This window comes from Haliotis rubra, unplaced genomic scaffold (assembly GCF_003918875.1).
Source record: "Haliotis rubra isolate DU_JTF1 unplaced genomic scaffold, ASM391887v1 Scf1134, whole genome shotgun sequence".
NCBI classification, from domain to species: domain Eukaryota; kingdom Metazoa; phylum Mollusca; class Gastropoda; order Lepetellida; family Haliotidae; genus Haliotis; species Haliotis rubra.
This window is the reverse complement of record NW_025765042.1, coordinates 74,217-93,664: the sequence shown is the minus strand read 5'-3', so window position 1 is coordinate 93,664 and position 19,448 is coordinate 74,217. Positions and strand designations below refer to the sequence as shown.

Here is a 19,448-nt window from a genome sequence, read left to right as displayed (position 1 = left end):
ATATGTAATGCTGTAGTGCTACATTTTTGTGCTTTACAAAACAAGACAGTAACTTAGTTAAATGAATATGTAATAATGTACTAGGAGGGCGCTGTTGTCATTGGCTACGCGTATTTCTTAAATTACGGAGCTAAATAAATACGGAACGAAGACTATAATTGCAAACTACACGGATTTGAATGTATATTTTCTGGTAATATGAAGAATAGACAATACCATTTTCTACTGATTACGGTAATGTGATAAATATTCGCAAAAGTATAGCTATGCCTCGAACACAACATGTGTTGTTAGGATAATGAGTCGCTTGATCGTTTCAGTTGTGTCAATATTCTGTCGCCGATAAGTATTCCTACTTTGTGACAATATTGCCTTTGTTCAATCTTGGCAGACGGTATTTTGAAAGTTAAAAAATTTCTTCCGATTCAACGATTTTGAAAGGATATTCTTACCATATATTGAGTTGCCAAATTCTTGACGTAGAGCTGGCTGCCAGTAGCAACAACTGATTATTGTCGACACACATGCAACCATATAAACATGTTTTTGTCACATATGGCGTCATATAATCGGTATATTGATGGATGCTATCACATCGTGTATCTTTGACTATCAGAATTTGAGAAAATTAACGTTCTCGTTGGCATTCGCTTTGATTGATTGTTGGGAATGGAGAGGGAAAAGGCCTTCACTTTAACGGACAAGTTATCTTCACATTACAAAGTGATATTTAGGTAGATGTAATACCATTCTATAGATATAAATACAATACTGGATACATGTGTGAGGTTTAAGGTGCTTTTGAGAGCCCGAGCCAAGCGGGACCGAACGCTTGTTGTACAGCAGCTATGTTGAGGTGAAATGGATTTTAACGCAGTACTTAAGAATATTTCGCTCATATGACTATGTACATGCGTATGTGCGGCTGCCTGTACCATCCCAGACTTAAGCTGGTGTTATAGTGCTAGCTCACTGAGATACCACGCCGCAGTTAAGTATGCCTGCCCAATTCTTAACCTGTCATCTACAGATTCCTTTCTAATAGGCCAGAAACCCACCTAGTAAACGTACCTCCTATACTTACATGTAAACCTGTCGTACACTTAGAAGAAACACTTCCAGCTCATCTTTCAAACAAGAATATATAGAGATATATCTTATCTTGAAGCAACGTCACACTGATGTGAAGTTACTTCAAATTGTAGGTGTATGCCCTGTGCTGTAGTTCCCCAATGTCGCCACGCTATCGTGCAATCGCTACTATACAGATACAACTTGACAATGGCTAGGTGTGCGGTATCAACATCTTATTTTGTACATTCATCATCGTTATCGCGACAATTGATGACAATGTGTGTGACGCAAAGTTCAAATCAGCAAGATTGTGGGCTACATTGATAGGACGATATCAGCAGTGACGTGTCCCATCTGACCTGGTGACAGTTTCGTGATAAGGGCTCTCTCGCTGCAGCCACTGATGCAAGGGTTGGCTGCCTTCACTGTGTCCCACATTGAAACTTTTAGCTGAAAGTTGATATTTGAAGTAGCGTGTTGTGTATGGATAGAGGTATCTGGTCATCTGACAGCACGGGGCAGACCTGGTCGAGCAGGATGGTTGGGAGGCGGTGTATATGTTACTTCAGTGCCATCCTCTTTGTTACCTGCATTGTGGGTATCTATTATACATACTTTAAAAGACCACCACTCGAGGAACTCATGCGTATGAACAGCAAAAGGACGTTTTCCAATAGAGCCCCAAGCAACAGAAATGAGACGGTGCTCAATATGAATGAAGATGATTTGACCGATGGGGAAGTAGACTCTAGTGCAGGACGTTGGGGAAGCTTTGTTCGGCGGAATAACTTTGTATCGGTGGGAGAAGTGTGGGACCGCGGCTGTGGTAAGTCGTTACACCACTGATAGTTGTATATACTCCAACACCATGGAAACGATATGTAGTTTTGTTCGGTAGTTTTATATACTCGCACACCATGGAAACGATATGTAGTCTTGTTCGGTAGTTTTATATACTCCAACACCATGGAAACGATATGTAGTCTTGTTCGGTAGTTTTATATACTCGCACACCATGGAAACGATATGTAGTCTTGTTCGGTAGTTTTATATACTCCAAGACCATGGAAACGATATGTAGTTTTGTTCGGTAGTTTTATATACTCGCACACCATGGAAACGATATGTAGTCTTGTTCGGTAGTTTTATATACTCCAACACCATGGAACCGATATGAAGTCTTGTTCGGTAGTTTTATATACTCCAACACCATGGAAACGATATGTAGTCTTGTTCGGTAGTTTTATATACTCGCACACCATGGAAACGATATGTAGTCTTGTTCGGTAGTTTTATATACTCCAACACCATGGAAACGATATGTAGTCTTGTTCGGTAGTTTTATATACTCGCACACCATGGAAACGATATGTAGTCTTGTTCGGTAGTTTTATATACTCCAACACCATGGAACCGATATGAAGTCTTGTTCGGTAGTTTTATATACTCCAACACCATGGAAACGATGTGTAGTTTTGTTCGGTAGTTTTATATACTCGCACACCATGGAAACGATATGTAGTCTTGTTCGGTAGTTTTATATACTCGCACACCATGGAAACGATATGTAGTCTTGTTCGGTAGTTTTATATACTCGCACACCATGGAAACGATATGTAGTCTTGTTCGGTAGTTTTATATACTCGCACACCATGGAAACGATATGTAGTCTTGTTCGGTAGTTTTATATACTCCAACACCATGGAAACGATATGTAGTCTTGTTCGGTAGTTTTATATACTCGCACACCATGGAAACGATATGTAGTCTTGTTTGGTAGTTTTATATACTCCAACACCATGGAAACGATATGTAGTCTTGTTCGGTAGTTTTATATACTCGCACACCATGGAAACGATATGTAGTCTTGTTCGGTAGTTTTATATACTCGCACACCATGGAAACGATATGTAGTTTTGTTCGGTAGTTTTATATACTCGCACACCATGGAAACGATATGTAGTCTTGTTCGGTAGTTTTATATACTCCAACACCATGGAACCGATATGAAGTCTTGTTCGGTAGTTTTATATACTCGCACACCATGGAAACGATATGTAGTCTTGTTCGGTAGTTTTATATACTCGCACACCATGGAAACGATATGTAGTCTTGTTCGGTAGTTTTATATACTCCAACACCATGGAAACGATATGTCGTCTTGTTCGGTAGTTTTATATACTCCAACACCATGGAAACGATATGTAGTCTTGTTCGGTAGTTTTATATACTCGCACACCATGGAAACGATATGTAGTCTTGTTCGGTAGTTTTATATACTCCAACACCATGGAAACGATATGTAGTCTTGTTCGGTAGTTTTATATACTCGCACACCATGGAAACGATATGTAGTCTTGTTCGGTAGTTTTATATACTCCAACACCATGGAAACGATATGTAGTCTTGTTCGGTAGTTTTATATACTCGCACACCATGGAAACGATATGTAGTCTTGTTCGGTAGTTTTATATACTCGCACACCATGGAAACGATATGTAGTCTTGTTCGGTAGTTTTATATACTCCAACACCATGGAAACGATATGTAGTCTTGTTCGGTAGTTTTATATACTCGCACACCACGATATGTAGTCTGGTTCGGTAGTTTTATATACTGTACCATGGAAACGATATGTAGTCTTGTTCGGTAGTTTTATATACTCCAACACCATGGAAACGATATGTAGTCTTGTTCGGTAGTTTTATATACTCCAACACCATGGAAACGATATGTAGTTTTGTTCGGTAGTTTTATATACTCCAACACCATGGAAACGATATGTAGTCTTGTTCGGTAGTTTTATATACTCCAACACCATGGAAACGATATGTAGTCTTGTTCGGTAGTTTTATATACTCCAACACCATGGAAACGATATGTAGTCTTGTTCGGTAGTTTTATATACTCGCACACCATGGAAACGATATGTAGTTTTGTTCGGTAGTTTTATATACTCGCACACCATGGAAACGATATGTAGTCTTGTTCGGTAGTTTTATAAACTCCAACACCATGGAAACGATATGTAGTCTTGTTCGGTAGTTTTATATACTCGCACACCATGGAAACGATATGTAGTTTTGTTCGGTAGTTTTATATACTCCAACACCATGGAAACGATATGTAGTCTTGTTCGGTAGTTTTATATACTCCAACACCATGGAAACGATATGTAGTCTTGTTCGGTAGTTTTATATACTCCAACACCATGGAAACGATATGTAGTCTTGTTCGGTAGTTTTATATACTCCAACACCATGGAAACGATATGTAGTCTTGTTCGGTAGTTTTATATACTCCAACACCATGGAAACGATATGTAGTTTTGTTCGGTAGTTTTATATACTCGCACACCATGGAAACGATATGTAGTCTTGTTCGGTAGTTTTATATACTCCAACACCATGGAAACGATATGTAGTCTTGTTCGGTAGTTTTATATACTCGCACACCATGGAAACGATATGTAGTCTTGTTCGGTAGTTTTATATACTCCAACACCATGGAAACGATATGTAGTCTTGTTCGGTAGTTTTATATACTCGCACACCATGGAAACAATATGTAGTCTTGTTCGGTAGTTTTATATACTCGCACACCATGGAAACGATATGTAGTCTTGTTCGGTAGTTTTATATACTCCAACACCATGGAAACGATATGTAGTTTTTACTCGGTAGTTTTATATACTCGCACACCATGGAAACGATATGTAGTCTTGTTCGGTAGTTTTATATACTCCAACACCATGGAAACGATATGTAGTCTTGTTCGGTAGTTTTATATACTCCAACACCATGGAAACGATATGTAGTCTTGTTCGGTAGTTTTATATACTCCAACACCATGGAAACGATATGTAGTTTTGTTCGGTAGTTTTATATACTCCAACACCATGGAAACGATATGTAGTCTTGTTCGGTAGTTTTATATACTCCAACACCATGGAAACGATATGTAGTCTTGTTCGGTAGTTTTATATACTCCAACACCATGGAAACGATATGTAGTCTTGTTCGGTAGTTTTATATACTCCAACACCATGGAAACGATATGTAGTTTTGTTCGGTAGTTTTATATACTCGCACACCATGGAAACGATATGTAGTCTTGTTCGGTAGTTTTATAAACTCCAACACCATGGAAACGATATGTAGTCTTGTTCGGTAGTTTTATATACTCGCACACCATGGAAACGATATGTAGTTTTGTTCGGTAGTTTTATATACTCCAACACCATGGAAACGATATGTAGTCTTGTTCGGTAGTTTTATATACTCCAACACCATGGAAACGATATGTAGTCTTGTTCGGTAGTTTTATATACTCCAACACCATGGAAACGATATGTAGTCTTGTTCGGTAGTTTTATATACTCCAACACCATGGAAACGATATGTAGTCTTGTTCGGTAGTTTTATATACTCCAACACCATGGAAACGATATGTAGTTTTGTTCGGTAGTTTTATATACTCGCAAACCATGGAAACGATATGTAGTCTTGTTCGGTAGTTTTATAAACTCCAACACCATGGAAACGATATGTAGTCTTGTTCGGTAGTTTTATATACTCGCACACCATGGAAACGATATGTAGTTTTGTTCGGTAGTTTAATATACTCCAACACCATGGAAACGATATCTTGTTCGGTAGACTTGGATAGTTTTGTAGGTGAAGTCAAAATAGCTGACAATATTTTTGTAGGTGAATTCAAAGTAGCTTAAATATTTTACTATTATAAATAAAACCCTACCTAAATACTCGATATGAAGATGTGACACGGACCTCTCCTTAAAGGATCGACCCGATGGTACATGTTTATGAAGATGTGACACGGACCTCTCCTTAAAGGATCGACCCAATGGTACATGTTTATGAAGATGTGACACGTACCTCTCCTTAAAGGATCGACCCGATGGTACATGTTTATGAAGATGTGACACGGACCTCTCCTTAAAGGATCGACCCGATGGTACATGTTTATGAAGATGTGACACGGACCTCTCCTAAGGATCGACCCGATGGTACATGTTTATGAAGATGTGACACGGACCTCTCCTTAAAGGATCGACCCGATGGTACATGTTTATGAAGATGTGACACGGACCTCTCCTAAGGATCGACCCGATGGTACATGTTTATGAAGAAGTGACACGGACCTCTCCTTAAAGGATTGACCCGATGGTACATGTTTATGCATATTGTAGGTGACGTTAATAGTGTTGGGTATTCTCTCACAACGAGATCCGTGTAGCGGCTAGTCTGATGACAACAAGATAGTTATGTGATTTCCAGTTTACGGTCGAAGGCGGTTGTTATTAAAGTGCATACACGAAAGTCAACAGTGTCATGATATACCATTCATTACATGCACAAAGATCCTCCACATAGACGCATACTCCACATAGGATACAACTCGGACTAGACAACACATACTGGGTAAATATATAGAGAACTATACTGAGTCAAAAAAGAAACTTCACATTCTTTCTTCAGGGCACTATAAAAGAACAAGAGATGGTAAGATGGTTAAATTGTTATTATTTTATTGCTGAGATCTGTGTGATGTACTCGATACACCGACCGTGCCATAATCAGTTCCATTAGGCTACACCGCCGTTCCAAAACATGGGTATCCAGAATGTCAAGTCACAAGAATAAAAATGCGAAATTTCTCAGATCAAAATCGTGTATGGCCGCCCCGCGCATTCACCATCGCCAAACACCGTCTCCTCATCGACTGCATGATGCTTGTGAACACGTGGTTGGGGATTCTGCGCCATTGCTCTTGCAAGGCAGCGCCAAGTTCCTGCAAATTCTGAGGTTGGTTCCTAAGACCACGAAGCCTTCTCCCAAGTGCATCCCAAACGTGCTCTATTGGATTAAGGTCAGGGGACCTCGATGGCCAGTCCATGACGTTGATTCCAGCGTTTTGAAGGAAATTTCGTGTCAACATCGCGGTATGCGGCCGAGCATTATCATGCTGGAACTGTAGACCTGGGCCATGAGCCGCAATGAAAGGAACGAGTTCAGGGGTGAGCACCTGGTTGCGGTAAGCAGCAGCTGTGAGGTTTCCACGGATGACCAGAAGTCGGGAACGGTTGTTCCCACAGAAAGCACCCCACACCATGCAACTTCCGCCCCCGAATCTGTCGACTTCCTGTACACAACATTGGGCATACCGTTCACGACGTCGTCTCCAGACTCTATGCCTGCCGTCCGCGAATCTGAGGGTAAACCTGGATTCATCGCTAAAGACGACTCGATTCCAGTCTCTCTGGGTCCATCGGAGGTGACGTTGGGCCAACAGCAGACGTTGACGTTGATGAAACGGCGTCAATATTGGCCCACGATATGGACTTCGAGAATGGAGATTGGCAGCCCGCACCCGAATTCGAATGGTCTGTGAGAACAATGGACCTCTAAACATCTAAGCCCTGGTTCGTGTAGCCGGCAGAAATCTGTCACGTAGGTGACGTAGGACGATTTGACGGTCTTCTGCTCGTGACGTCACACGTGGACGACCCGACCTTGGGCGATCAGAAGTGGTGCCAGTTTGATGTAGACGACCTCGCAAGTCATACACAGTACGACGGCTGCATCCCATTGCTCTTGCGACGTCAATAACTGATCTTCCCGCTTGCAACATGCCAACGGCACGTTCACGTTGCACATTTGACAATCGTGGCATTTTAAGTACCGTTAGAACTGTGGTTTAAAAGTGTTTTTTCAATTCTTGAGGCCAATGCAAACACGTGCATATGAAGAAAACTTCGATGCGAAGATCATGTGATCGACTGCACGTGCAAAACCTGATTTGGCACTATCGTCATTTGCACGACGAATGGATGGGTTTGAGTGGGTTTTGCTAACGTTTTTCTAGAGTCGAAAGATAGGGATACCATTTCGGATACATAGATGTATCATCAGAGAAAAATTATTCATTATTTTTCAAATTACATTTTGTGAAGTTTCTTTTTTGACTCAGTATATTTGGAACCTTCAGATCAAGGTGCCTTTTCACAAATCGCTGCGACCGTCGTTGTGTTTTTGTGAAATGAGCCCATAATTTTTACCTCTTGTCTGGCCGATCGCTAAATGTCAGTTGAGGCTGAAGGAGGTACGACGACTAAGCAGGAGACGCACAATACACTATACCAGGATACACTGTTTACACCATAAAGCTTCCTTGTCCAACGTTTCGTCGCGTTTAGGATCTAAACATGTAATTGTGTTTAACAGCTAAACGTGTTAAATTTCATTGTCAGCAGTTGGTAAAGGGGACGTTTTCTATATATTGTTTCAATGGGGACATTGGTGTATCGGTGGCAACATGGAAACGTTGGGGTCTATCTATAGTTCAGACAAACGTTCACGATCATCAACCGTTTACTGTGCTATCGTGCGATAGTCAGTTATACACAAACAACACACTCATTAACGAACCTGCAAAGCGTTTAGATAGAGTGCACCAAATATGTATATCGATTAGCATTTAAACACTCTTAAACAAGGTAAGATCTAAACTTTTCTTGTATGTTTTTTTAACATCCTAACCACATTTTTACAGTGTATAAGCCTAAATAAAATGATTGTTTGATCGGCATTCTAGAAATTGGTGACTTAAAATGAAGCATACATCTTTAAGGATGTAGATTCTAACACCTTTTTTCAAGCTAAAAGTGACTACAACCAAATGGTGACAAAGAGCAGATAACATGGCATGTTATGACAGAACAACAGATTAACATTAATAACAGCATGTAATTGAATAACAAGTGGTACATAATAGGATGAGATGCTTGATGGGCATTTAGAAGTTGGAAGGTAACATTACAACGTATGGTATGGATTTACTTCTTTAATATTTACGACACGACGTTTCTGGGCTACTTCTTGCCCCCTCATCAGGTCAATGACAGAATATGGTACGAGCAAAATATATAGTATGTACAGGAAGCCAGCGAGATAGTATTACCGACTGAGATGTACAGAGAACTCTGTAAATCTTAATCTCTTTCAACTCTGTAAATCTCAATCAAAACACATCACTTGATCTCTGTACATCTCAATCAAAACACATCACTTGATCTCTGTACATCTCAATCGATTCTTCGTAGGCCGATGGTATGCAGTATAGCTGGTCTCTGTTGATCAAAGATTTTCTGGCGGCGGATTTCGATGGTTTCCAAAAGTTTTCTTTTTGTGATTTTTGGTTGATAGTACTTCAAATTTGTGAAACGTGATATGATGGGGTTCTTGAGAGGCATATAGAAGTTGGTATTCAAGTATAACACAAAATATTATGGATGTCAACTTCTTCTTTATTGTATACACAACGTTTCTTGGCTTTTCCTTGACCCTCATCATTGACTGACATGATGGGTAGGGAATCTGTTGGTGATCTGAGAGGACTGCTTTGCTGTCTACCTTGGCTGTAGAGGGTGTATGTTCTTTTATGCGGATATCAGCAGGACGGGGGGGTTTCACCTATATAGGAGTCATCACATTCACAGTTAAATCTTGTAAACCACTCTTAGGGGGTTGCATTTTGGAGGGTCGCTCTTTGCAATAAACAAGAAGTCATCATACATAATGTCGTATGCTTCATTTTTAAATAGAATGAGTTTAGTCACCTACATTGAGACAATTGTCTCAGCAGCCGTACCTAATACACAAAGTCGATACACTACTTACACAATAGGTCGAAACTAGTCTCTCACACTTACCCTGAATGTTAACGTGAACGTAAGAGGATATCCAGTCTCGATAATCCACCCAAACAGATGCTTGTTCAGCTGCGAAGGGCAAGATAGTGATGACAATGATATGAAAGGGTCCAACAAAACACTGATATCACGAGGGTTCGGGGGAAATCATAATCATGTGCTGCCTCTCCGCTTAGGACCCGCTCTTCACACAAGTCTCATTTTTTCAAAGTTAGTGTTTGATGCTCAGCACTCACTCGACAATACTCCCACAAAGTGAGATGCAGTCTGGACCAGAGGATTCTGTAACAGACAGTAAGAGCGGTAATGCACGCGGACTCAGGATTCGACACTACTAAATACCACCACCCGACTCATTAATTGAATGCCAGTAAATACAGGGTGAAAAAACATGTAGCGGTCAAAAGATGGGATAGCAATCGCGCATTCATTAACAAGCAACGTGTCCTGTTTTAAGCGAAAATGGTTTAACATGTGAGAACACTGCATGTTCTCGTCATAATTAAGAAATACAGTTCGCTCTCCCACCATGTACTCGTACTTAAACTATAATAGTTCAGGGCAAAAGTGTGCTTTATTACACTATACGGTTTACGTTCGGATTAAATATCTTCTCTTGATTATTTTAATTACATCTGTCATTAACGTAAACCATATGGGGCAATATGAACGTCGCATTTCTACTACCAACGTACGTTTAGATCAGTACATCCAGATGAAGCTGAGTAGTCAAGCGACATTCCACGATTGCATTGCGGGAATGTAAACATTGCGAACGTTACCGTTCCGCTGAAAATTTGTGAGTCGAATTGACACATTTTAACCGTCGTAAAACATAAACGTAATGTTTCCACCAGTGTTGTTAGCTGCGTGAAGCAACTGCAAACCAAGAAACGTGATGCAACGGAGTAGATTACTGTAGGAGGCCGTACGAGGCGATGACAACTGACATGCATCGTGACGTCGCTTACATTGTGACGTAATGTAAAATGGTTCGATTACGAGGGGGCAGACTAGAATGGCGCAGTAACAGGATAACGTCATTCAATTGTTACGTCATCAAAAAACTATACCTTTATTGTCTGATAATGTTGGGTTTTTTTTCGAGTGTTCTAACCGCTAGGCATCTTAGAATTCAGTGGATTCTTAACATCATGTCCTACAGTGTCGAGTGGACAACCCAGTTTCTGGAGCTGGGCTATTCGGGAAGTCTTGAAATATGTTGCATGAGTCCCCATAATGTACTCCCTTCCTTTAGTACAGTGATTACCATTGCAATGCGACAACGAATACACAGGCCTATGTTTCTGTTACCAGACGACAAAGGACGCAAGACAATCGGGGCCGTCGTAATGATGCCTGACAAAGAAACAGGGGGATTGAAAACCAGAACATTCATCAACTACACATTACGTCAGTAACTTCCTTTCACTTCCATGTATCACTCACAACGGCTAAATGCATGGCGACCTTCGCTATATATGCTAGGGTGCCCTGAAAACATGTTCTGGTCATCCTTTCACAGAAAATAATGTCGTTGTTTTTATAAATATACCCTACTTATAAGAATTATCCCTAAACGTAACCTCTCGGGTTATGCGAGAACGACGGGACCGCGTCAAGATTCAAATATGGAAATAAATTTAAATGTTTTGCATCTTTTCAACCCAGAGTACGTATGTGTGTGTGTGTGTGTGTGTGTGTGTGTCTCTCTCTCTTTAAATGCTGGAGTGGTGGTGCATAAACGACCTTTTCACATAATACATAACAATGGCTTCATTAGGCCTACGTCTATTTGGTTGTTTATCTAACCAACATCTCATCGACGCACTGAATGTGTTTCTGCCCATAGTGTACGTGGTGTTGTGTGGAGATTGTTCATGTTTATACCATCTCCATTCCTGCAGATGAGGATGTTGACGAAGGCGAGTTTTACTTAGATGTGAAGTATAACAACAACGACCTGTTCGACAATCACTGGGACCTGTGTACACTAGAAGAGGAAAGCGACCAAGACAAAAGGACAATTTCCTGCCCATTAAAGAGTGGACCAAAGAGCGAAATAAAGGACCGCGAGATTCCCCGCTATCTGCCCAAGGTAAGTTGGCGGAATGTTGACCATGTTTCACCCAAATGGTAACCATCTAAGACATGTAAGACAACGGCACCCCGCCCACATAGCGTGTGGAAATGTCAACAAGCGTATATAATCTATGTACTACACTCGTAGTCAGCGGTCAGATACCATAGGAAGTTCGCTCGTTTCGTAAAATTGCTATCGAACGAGTGAGGTATTTTATTTATCTACGTTTCAAATATTGATTGATTGGTTGATGTTTTGTAAGTTTTGACGTTTTGTATTCATGAACCGACACCGGTTCCGGGTGCCGAGTCAGCATCACATTCCAGTGTATGAGCTGTAGCAGGAAGTTAAAGTATGTAGAATCAGTGAGAAAGTTTTCACGAGTAGATACATAACATTTGATGTTAGCTATGTTTGAGACTATAGCTATCACGATTCAAATCTGCCACCTCGCTATAAAATTCAGCTGTCCTATACTAACGTTACGCAAGGTTGGAAACAAACTCGCATATAGAAGTAACTTTAAATTTGTTCTGTATATAGACCATTCACGTGTTTCTATTAGTCTATTTTATTCTACATTCCACCTCCGCTTACGACACAATTGCTCTCAACTGAACTTCCTCTTCCAGGGCGAGTACTACACGCGGTCTTGGATCACCAACCAGAAGGGGGTTGTTCTTATGTGCGGCTATTCGGACTTTGTATTGTAGTGCACTGAGAATGTCATCAGTCCACAGTGTAAAGGCAGTCCACGACCATGTGCTATGTGTGCCGGACATTCGCTGTGTACAGTCACTTCGTGGAGCTCCTGCTGCATGGTTTCATTAGACTAATCTCTTTAAACAGGTTTAAGTTACTGTAAAAGTAGTGTTGTGTAAGGCGGCAACATTGGCTTTTGATGGAGGGCGGACTGTAACAGTATACCCTTATACGAGTGTGCGTTACTAAACTAAACTGACGGACAAAAGAAGGTACACACCACACCACACACTCCAGGTTTGTACTTTCTTTTGTACATCAGTTATTGCCACGGTATTCATACAATGATAACATACCTCTGTGTATTCTGTGTCTCAATGACTGCCCGACTCGTTAAATGGAGAGCACTTAGAAGTATACTAACATGTTGGCACAGCGGGGACCATTTTGTGGAAGTCGCGGTGCCTGAGCGGGTTAGGCGGGTGACTTTGTGTGCTGGCGATTAGGTTACTGACTCTGTGGGTGTGGGTTCGAATCCCGGATGGGACTCAACCCCCCAAAAAGAATTAGAATCTGTACTTTACTAAGAAAGTGTAATCCCAAATATAACATATGTTAAGTCACTATATTGTTAGTCGAGACAATTGAGTAAGTGACTGAATGAACAGTATGATAGCATCCCGAAGTGAGACGGAGGATATGGGTATATACTCGAGAATCCGTACAGAACATATACTGTGTAAATATAAGGGATATTCTGTATTGAGGTGTAACAGCACTTACATACACCACCGTCTTCAATGAAAGTAAGAGTTTTATGTCGGACAGTTCCGAAGAAAGCAAGCTCTGAAACAACATTGTGAATGAATTGTCATGAATTACGTAGCACGTGCAGGGGGAGTGGTCGGCCAGATTTACCATTATCACCTGGTTGTGAGTGAGTGAGTTTAGTTTTACGCCGCTTTGTAGCAATATTCCAGCAATATCACGGCGGGGGGCACCAAAAATGGGCTTCACACATTGTAACCATGTGGGGAATCGAACCGGGTCTTCGGCGTGACCACTAGGCTACCCAACCGCCCCTCACCTGTGAGCAGAAGGTTTTCTGGGAACCAACCGGTCAAAGAAACAGTATTGACCATGCAACAGTTACGTGCCATATTCGTGCTGCGGGTTGTCATCAGCAGATCGTGGTCCCTATACCAACGCATATACTAAACTCTGCAGATGCCCTGGGCATCAGCTCCGGCCAAGGATTTTTCAGTTAGATCGATGACATCGGTTGCAAACTGTAGATAAGGGACCGTTTGGGACGGGCAAGTAGTTTCAGGATACCTCACGGCGCGAAACCTGTCTGTGAAGTCCCTCCTGCAAGATGGACTGTTTGCCAATGACAGGAGCGCTCTTCACATGAACTATTTCCTTCACACAGTGTTATTTCCATGCCTGACCTACAGGCGGACAGTATTTGTTGAGCGGTTCTTTTTTTCTATTTGTTTTGTGTGAGACAAAGACCTGTAAAATGAAATAGTTACACATTCTTGATTTGAATAAATGAAATAATGAGGGAGCTATCAAATTGAAGTTGGTCTTCATTTGAATTGTCCAGTGATTTAAAACATGGTACATATAACTCTCACTGCTACATCACTAGCAGGTAGTTCAAATGTATACAAAGTAACGCTTGTATGCTGCTTAACGCAAAATTCACCACTATTCCAGCTACATGACGTTGGTGTGTAAATCATCTGGAGAGTCCAGTGATTGACATCATGAGCATCAATGGACGTAATCGGATACCAAGACGTGCTTCAACTAAGCTAGCGAGAGTGATGGAGCCAGCAATTACACGAACTAATAATCTGCTGATGTCAGTGTATTTGCAGAAAGAAAGCGTATATTGATCAACATATGTGTTACAAACTAAAGCTCAAATAGTTCAGGCAGAATGGGAATATGTGATGTGTGTGTTAATAGATATGGAAAAGTCTTCAATAACATTTTGGGACACCTACTTGTACAAGCTACAATATACTGGTATAAAGGAAACAAACTCAGGCGGATTAGGGCTTCTGGGAGGATATCTTGCAAAACTCCACTTTAACACATTACCAGATCGTCGACCTACTTAATGTATGACCAGGACAAATGAGGTAGCTGACAAGTGAACCATGCCTCTGTCTTTAGAAGCTTTAGTAGGACTGATATCGGGTATAAATTGGGGGATGCCGAAATGCTAGTAAATGAATCGCTTGGTCGAGTAACAATGAAAATAAGGCAGCGCTGCGTTACCAAAATCGTCAACGAAGTAGAGTCAAGATAATGGTCACGCGACAAGCATGCAACAATCCCATATATAGCTGTGATCATGAGCAGTGACACACATTCTGACGATGAAGGATGTGACAAGAGCGAGTGAGATTGCGACTGAAAATATCATGAGACGACCCCTCTTACGCTAGACATCATTCATTTTACCGTTGTGCATGTAGCATGTGCGTGTTTGCGCTGTTCATTCTACAAATAGGTGTTTACACAGAGCAGTAATATTTGTGTTGAAAGTTTTTTATTTCCTTCACTTGTTTTTATAGAGTTTGCATTCTATTGTTAACGGCGCTTATACTCGGTCATAATATACAGTGTTGGTTACAATTCACTGTGTATATGGTCACGTTGCCCACATGAGGGTGTATGTTGGGTGTACATCAAGGGGATAGTTTGTGGAGTGATATCTTTCCAGTTTGTGCTGAAATATCGTTTTAACCCTTACTATCGGCTGAAAATGGAATTTCCAGAGGGACAATTAAATCGGGTAACTGGCATAACTTCGTCGACCTTTGTTCAACTGATATAGCATGTGATGACATTGAAAATGCTAATTGTAATCAAACATTGGCACCTACCCGACTCTTAGAAAACAACGTATCGGTAAAACATCCTGAAAACCAACTACTCGACGTTCCCAGTACAGGTGGAATAAGAATTGTGAAAAAGCTGATAAAGATCCATAAAATTGATTAAAATTGATTGACACTTTTAACAAATGGGATGAATTCCAACGTCTTGGCGATCTTTAAAACGCAACACATGACCATCTACATATCTATAATAACAATGTTTTTCATGAAGAGGAAGCACATCTGTTCGCCGTCCTGTTTGAAGGTGAAATATTTTCAACTGCATTTAAAAAGGAAATCCTTAATTTTGAGAATGAGATTATTCGTATAATTTCAGAATCTTAACCTTAGTTCTTTCCTGAATATGATTTGGGAGAAAATATAACCTGCTATATAAAGTCAAAAACATCTCATTGCTGCATTGTGTTAAGAACAGTTTACACATGCCAGATTCATCTCTAGTGGTTCTAGTTAATATCAACAATCAAAGCTGGATATCCAGCAAGTTATAGACAGACTGAGAAATGACTACTTATACAGCAGAGACACTAAACACTAAAGTACTGTCGGAAATGCTAGAAAAATGCTTTTTAGCCTTAATATCTTTATAAAGGTGATAAATGTACTATGTTGTCAATATATCAACTCGCCTATTGTCTACCTAATTTTTATTTCAATCGATTTAACATTCCCATGCATTTAAAGGGCAGTTTACAGGAGAGAATTTGGTACCAAAACAGCAACTTAAGATTTTTTCAGAGTTCAACAACAGAAATCTGAAATAGTCTTTACATTTATGCTAATAATACAGGTGGTGTAAAAAAATGAATTAACGTTTATCCTAAACAAATAAATGTTGAATGTTTGTGTTACTTTACTAAAGTATCGTTTTCTTTATTGAAGAAATATTAATATAAATGTTAAGTCTTGATAAATAAGTTTCCCGTCATGCATGCACATCTTTATCACAGCGTCCACTATGGCCAACGATTTGCAGTCGATTGTTGCAAAGGTTTATAGTTTTTTCTGCTTAAAAAAGACAGAGGTAAACCTTTCATTAGTTTAGAAAGGGTTTATTACAGAACTCGTAGAGCTGTTGGCATGTCTTACCAACAAGTTTACAATATTGTAAACAAATCAGACAAGACAGGGACCGTCTCAAATGCAAAACCGGGACGTAAAACCATCCTTGACAACTTTGACAAGGGAGTGCTTAGACGGGCGGTCTACAAACTTTATGAGAAGAAAAATATATATATTCTAAAGATGCTACACCAGTGACTTCGTTAAATCTTTGGCCAATGTTCACAACTAGATTAAACTGACCGAATTACATCCATATTTTTTCAATGAAATATACTGTTGACATGCAAAACATTTATTAAAACGTTGCACATTTCTACAAGCAGTCGATAAGATAACACAAGTGATAGGATTCTTTCCAATGTACAGTAATTCGTATGTTTATTTCAAAACAGACACACATACACAAATGATCCCTTACATAACTGATACGTATACTATAAGTACACATATTCAACATTTTGCAGAAAACATCTATTGAGATGACCCCTCGCCCCGAGCGTGTGCTCAGGTGTCAACTTCACCTGTCGATACCGTGCCTGCTGATGAAGTAACACTGGCAGAATGTTTGTTTCAAATAACGTCCAACTACCCCTTATTTTTCTAAGTTTTTGGTATTTAAGTAACTGTAATACCTCTGAATTTTAAATATAAGTCAAAAAGCATTTTTCTAGCATTTCCGACAGTACTATAGTTGATGTTTGGCTAACAAAAAATATGCATTAAGAAAACGTATAAAAGTAGTAACTGTACTTCTTCACATGAAGTTCAGTAAAACAGATAATTTCTGAAATTGAATGATACATCTTTCCATACTCATTTAGGAAAATATACGTTGTAATTCACAATTTGTACGTGCTTGCTCATGAACAATTTAGATGTTTGTGTCTGTTGGGAGCATGATACACACTTGTTTTTAATTAAAATATGAACATTGTCTGTTTAACCGTAAATTACGGTAGTGTAACATCTTGGAACAATCAACGTCTACACGCTATGGGTGCCTCTCCGGAATCGATACTAAACATTAACATGCCTGGGATGAGACCAATTAGTAGTAGAACTATTCAACACTTGTGTAGGGAGCATACCGTCCGGCCCCAACATCCAGCGTTACGTCCAAATTTGTTTCCTGGGTGGCGTTCCACTAACCGATCTTAGCCCTACGCCAATCGTAAACGCCTAAAATCCCAATCTTAGCGTGACGTTACGATCGGCATACCGTTCCACTAACCAATCTTACCCAAGTCAATCGTAAAGTTAAGATTCAAAGTCTAAGTTGCTCATGACCAACTTAGGATAGCTAAAATCAATCGTAGAGAAACCAAAATGGTGGCTTTCTTATTCTATGTGAAAAATAAGAGCGAGCATTTCACCGTGAGCGTCCCCTAAAATCCCCCATGAAATGAATTTGTATATTTCTGTGATGTAAACAAACACTGCACTGAAGCCTTACAAATGCCAGGCCAGTCTGACCACTGTCGTCATGGGAACACAACCGAGCGAGTCGGTGTGACACATTTGTACAATATTGCAACGTCATGGTTAAGAATAACGACAGCCGTGAAGTGAACAATGTTCTGAAACAAAAAGATACAAATATGTTTGATTTCACGTGCGCTGATTTGGTGGGGGGATTCTAAATACAGACCGCGTGTTATTCAAGACCACTGAGACATTCTACAGACATTATAGAGGATGCCTCCTCACGCCTTGTTTATTCTTTTTTTTTTTTAGGTTTTTATTTTGTTGCATTTTTCAATATTTTATACAAACAAATAACAGTGATATTCCAGTATACATGATGAAAAATCAAATAGTTTTAGCAGAATAAATCATGGCATGACGACCAGAACGTGTAGAAAGCATTGATATTACAACTAATTATTGACGAACACTTTGTTAACATATAATATTCAAACAGTTTATGTTGAAAAAACTTGAAAAGATGGCATAATGTTGTTAAACTTATTTCGAAAAATTAGTTCCTTGAAGAGAATTAAGATGATATTTATTGGTTCATTGTTTTTATTTGGGTAACCAAGCATTACATGTTTCTTTTCAATTTTGAGTTTTATTTGTGCTTTAGCATGTAGCCAGTTCTCAAGTTTTTTCCATATATGGTTTACCTTGCTGCAAGACCAGAATAAGTGGATAGTTCTTTCTATATCTTCGGAGCAAAAACTACAATTATTAGTGTCTTTATATCCTATCTTTTCTAAAAAAATGTTTGTTGGCAAGATATGGTGTAAAAGTCTGTATTGGAACCATTGTAATCAAGTATCTTTCGTACATCTAAAGGGAATAGTATTGTAAAGTGGCCAATCATTAGATATAATGTCGTATAAAATGTTAAGTTCCCATTTCGATGCATGTCGGTTTTTTAAACCTAGACCTGAAATTAGAGTTTTGTACAAGTATTGCGTCCCTTTTACATTCTTACAGAGATGTTGCATATATCGGGGTAGAACAGGGTTTGGTTTGCGTTGTATTGTTTTTAAATCTGTATTGATCTTTTGAAGATATTGTTTAACGGAGCAAATAAGACCATGATATTTCAGAAAATTTGTTTTTATGTCAAATTGTTTTAGAAACGTTTCAAATTGAAAGAAATTACCATTATTATCAATCAAGTCAATAATCCAGCGAACCCCGTGTTGTTTATTGTGATTGACAAGGTTCAGGCACATATTAAAAGCTCTGACACAACTGACATTTTTAAAGTCCAGACTTAAACCCTGTTCTCAGTATATTACTTATAATCTCGGCTGTAAATACTCTCGTGTAAATTGTCTGTACATAGCGCTTTGAGCATGCCCAAGGATGTGGAATAGGCGCACTATAAATACGCATTTATTATTATTATATTATGCCT

The 19,448-nt window shown here is 39.6% G+C and overlaps 1 protein-coding gene across 2 annotated transcripts; it reads left to right on the top strand.

The window, feature by feature from the left end:
• The first annotated feature begins 1,428 nt into the window (after positions 1–1,428).
• On the top strand, positions 1,429–14,172 carry LOC124292099 (phosphatidylglycerol/phosphatidylinositol transfer protein-like). 2 transcript variants are annotated; one of them, XM_046729142.1, is made up of 4 exons: positions 1,434–1,900; positions 11,126–11,221; positions 11,716–11,906; positions 12,524–14,172. In XM_046729142.1, the coding sequence occupies exons 1-4, from the start codon at positions 1,558–1,560 to the stop codon at positions 12,602–12,604; spliced, it is 711 nt and encodes a 236-aa protein (XP_046585098.1). In that variant the 5' UTR covers positions 1,434–1,557; the 3' UTR covers positions 12,605–14,172. The 2 variants fall into 2 exon arrangements, with proteins under 2 accessions (XP_046585106.1, XP_046585098.1); XM_046729150.1 differs by lacking the exon at positions 11,126–11,221 and having other exon boundaries at positions 1,429–1,900.
• The last annotated feature ends 5,276 nt before the right edge of the window (positions 14,173–19,448 follow it).

Bases quoted from the DNA above. Each gene is read 5' to 3' on its own strand.
- LOC124292099 (XM_046729142.1), top strand. From the start codon at position 1,558: ATGGATAGAGGTATCTGGTCATCTGACAGCACGGGGCAGACCTGGTCG. The intron at 1,901-11,125 runs GTAAGTCGTTAC...TTCTGTTACCAG, and splicing joins AGTGTGGGACCGCGGCTGTG to ACGACAAAGGACGCAAGACA. The intron at 11,907-12,523 runs GTAAGTTGGCGG...TTCCTCTTCCAG, and splicing joins TTCCCCGCTATCTGCCCAAG to GGCGAGTACTACACGCGGTC.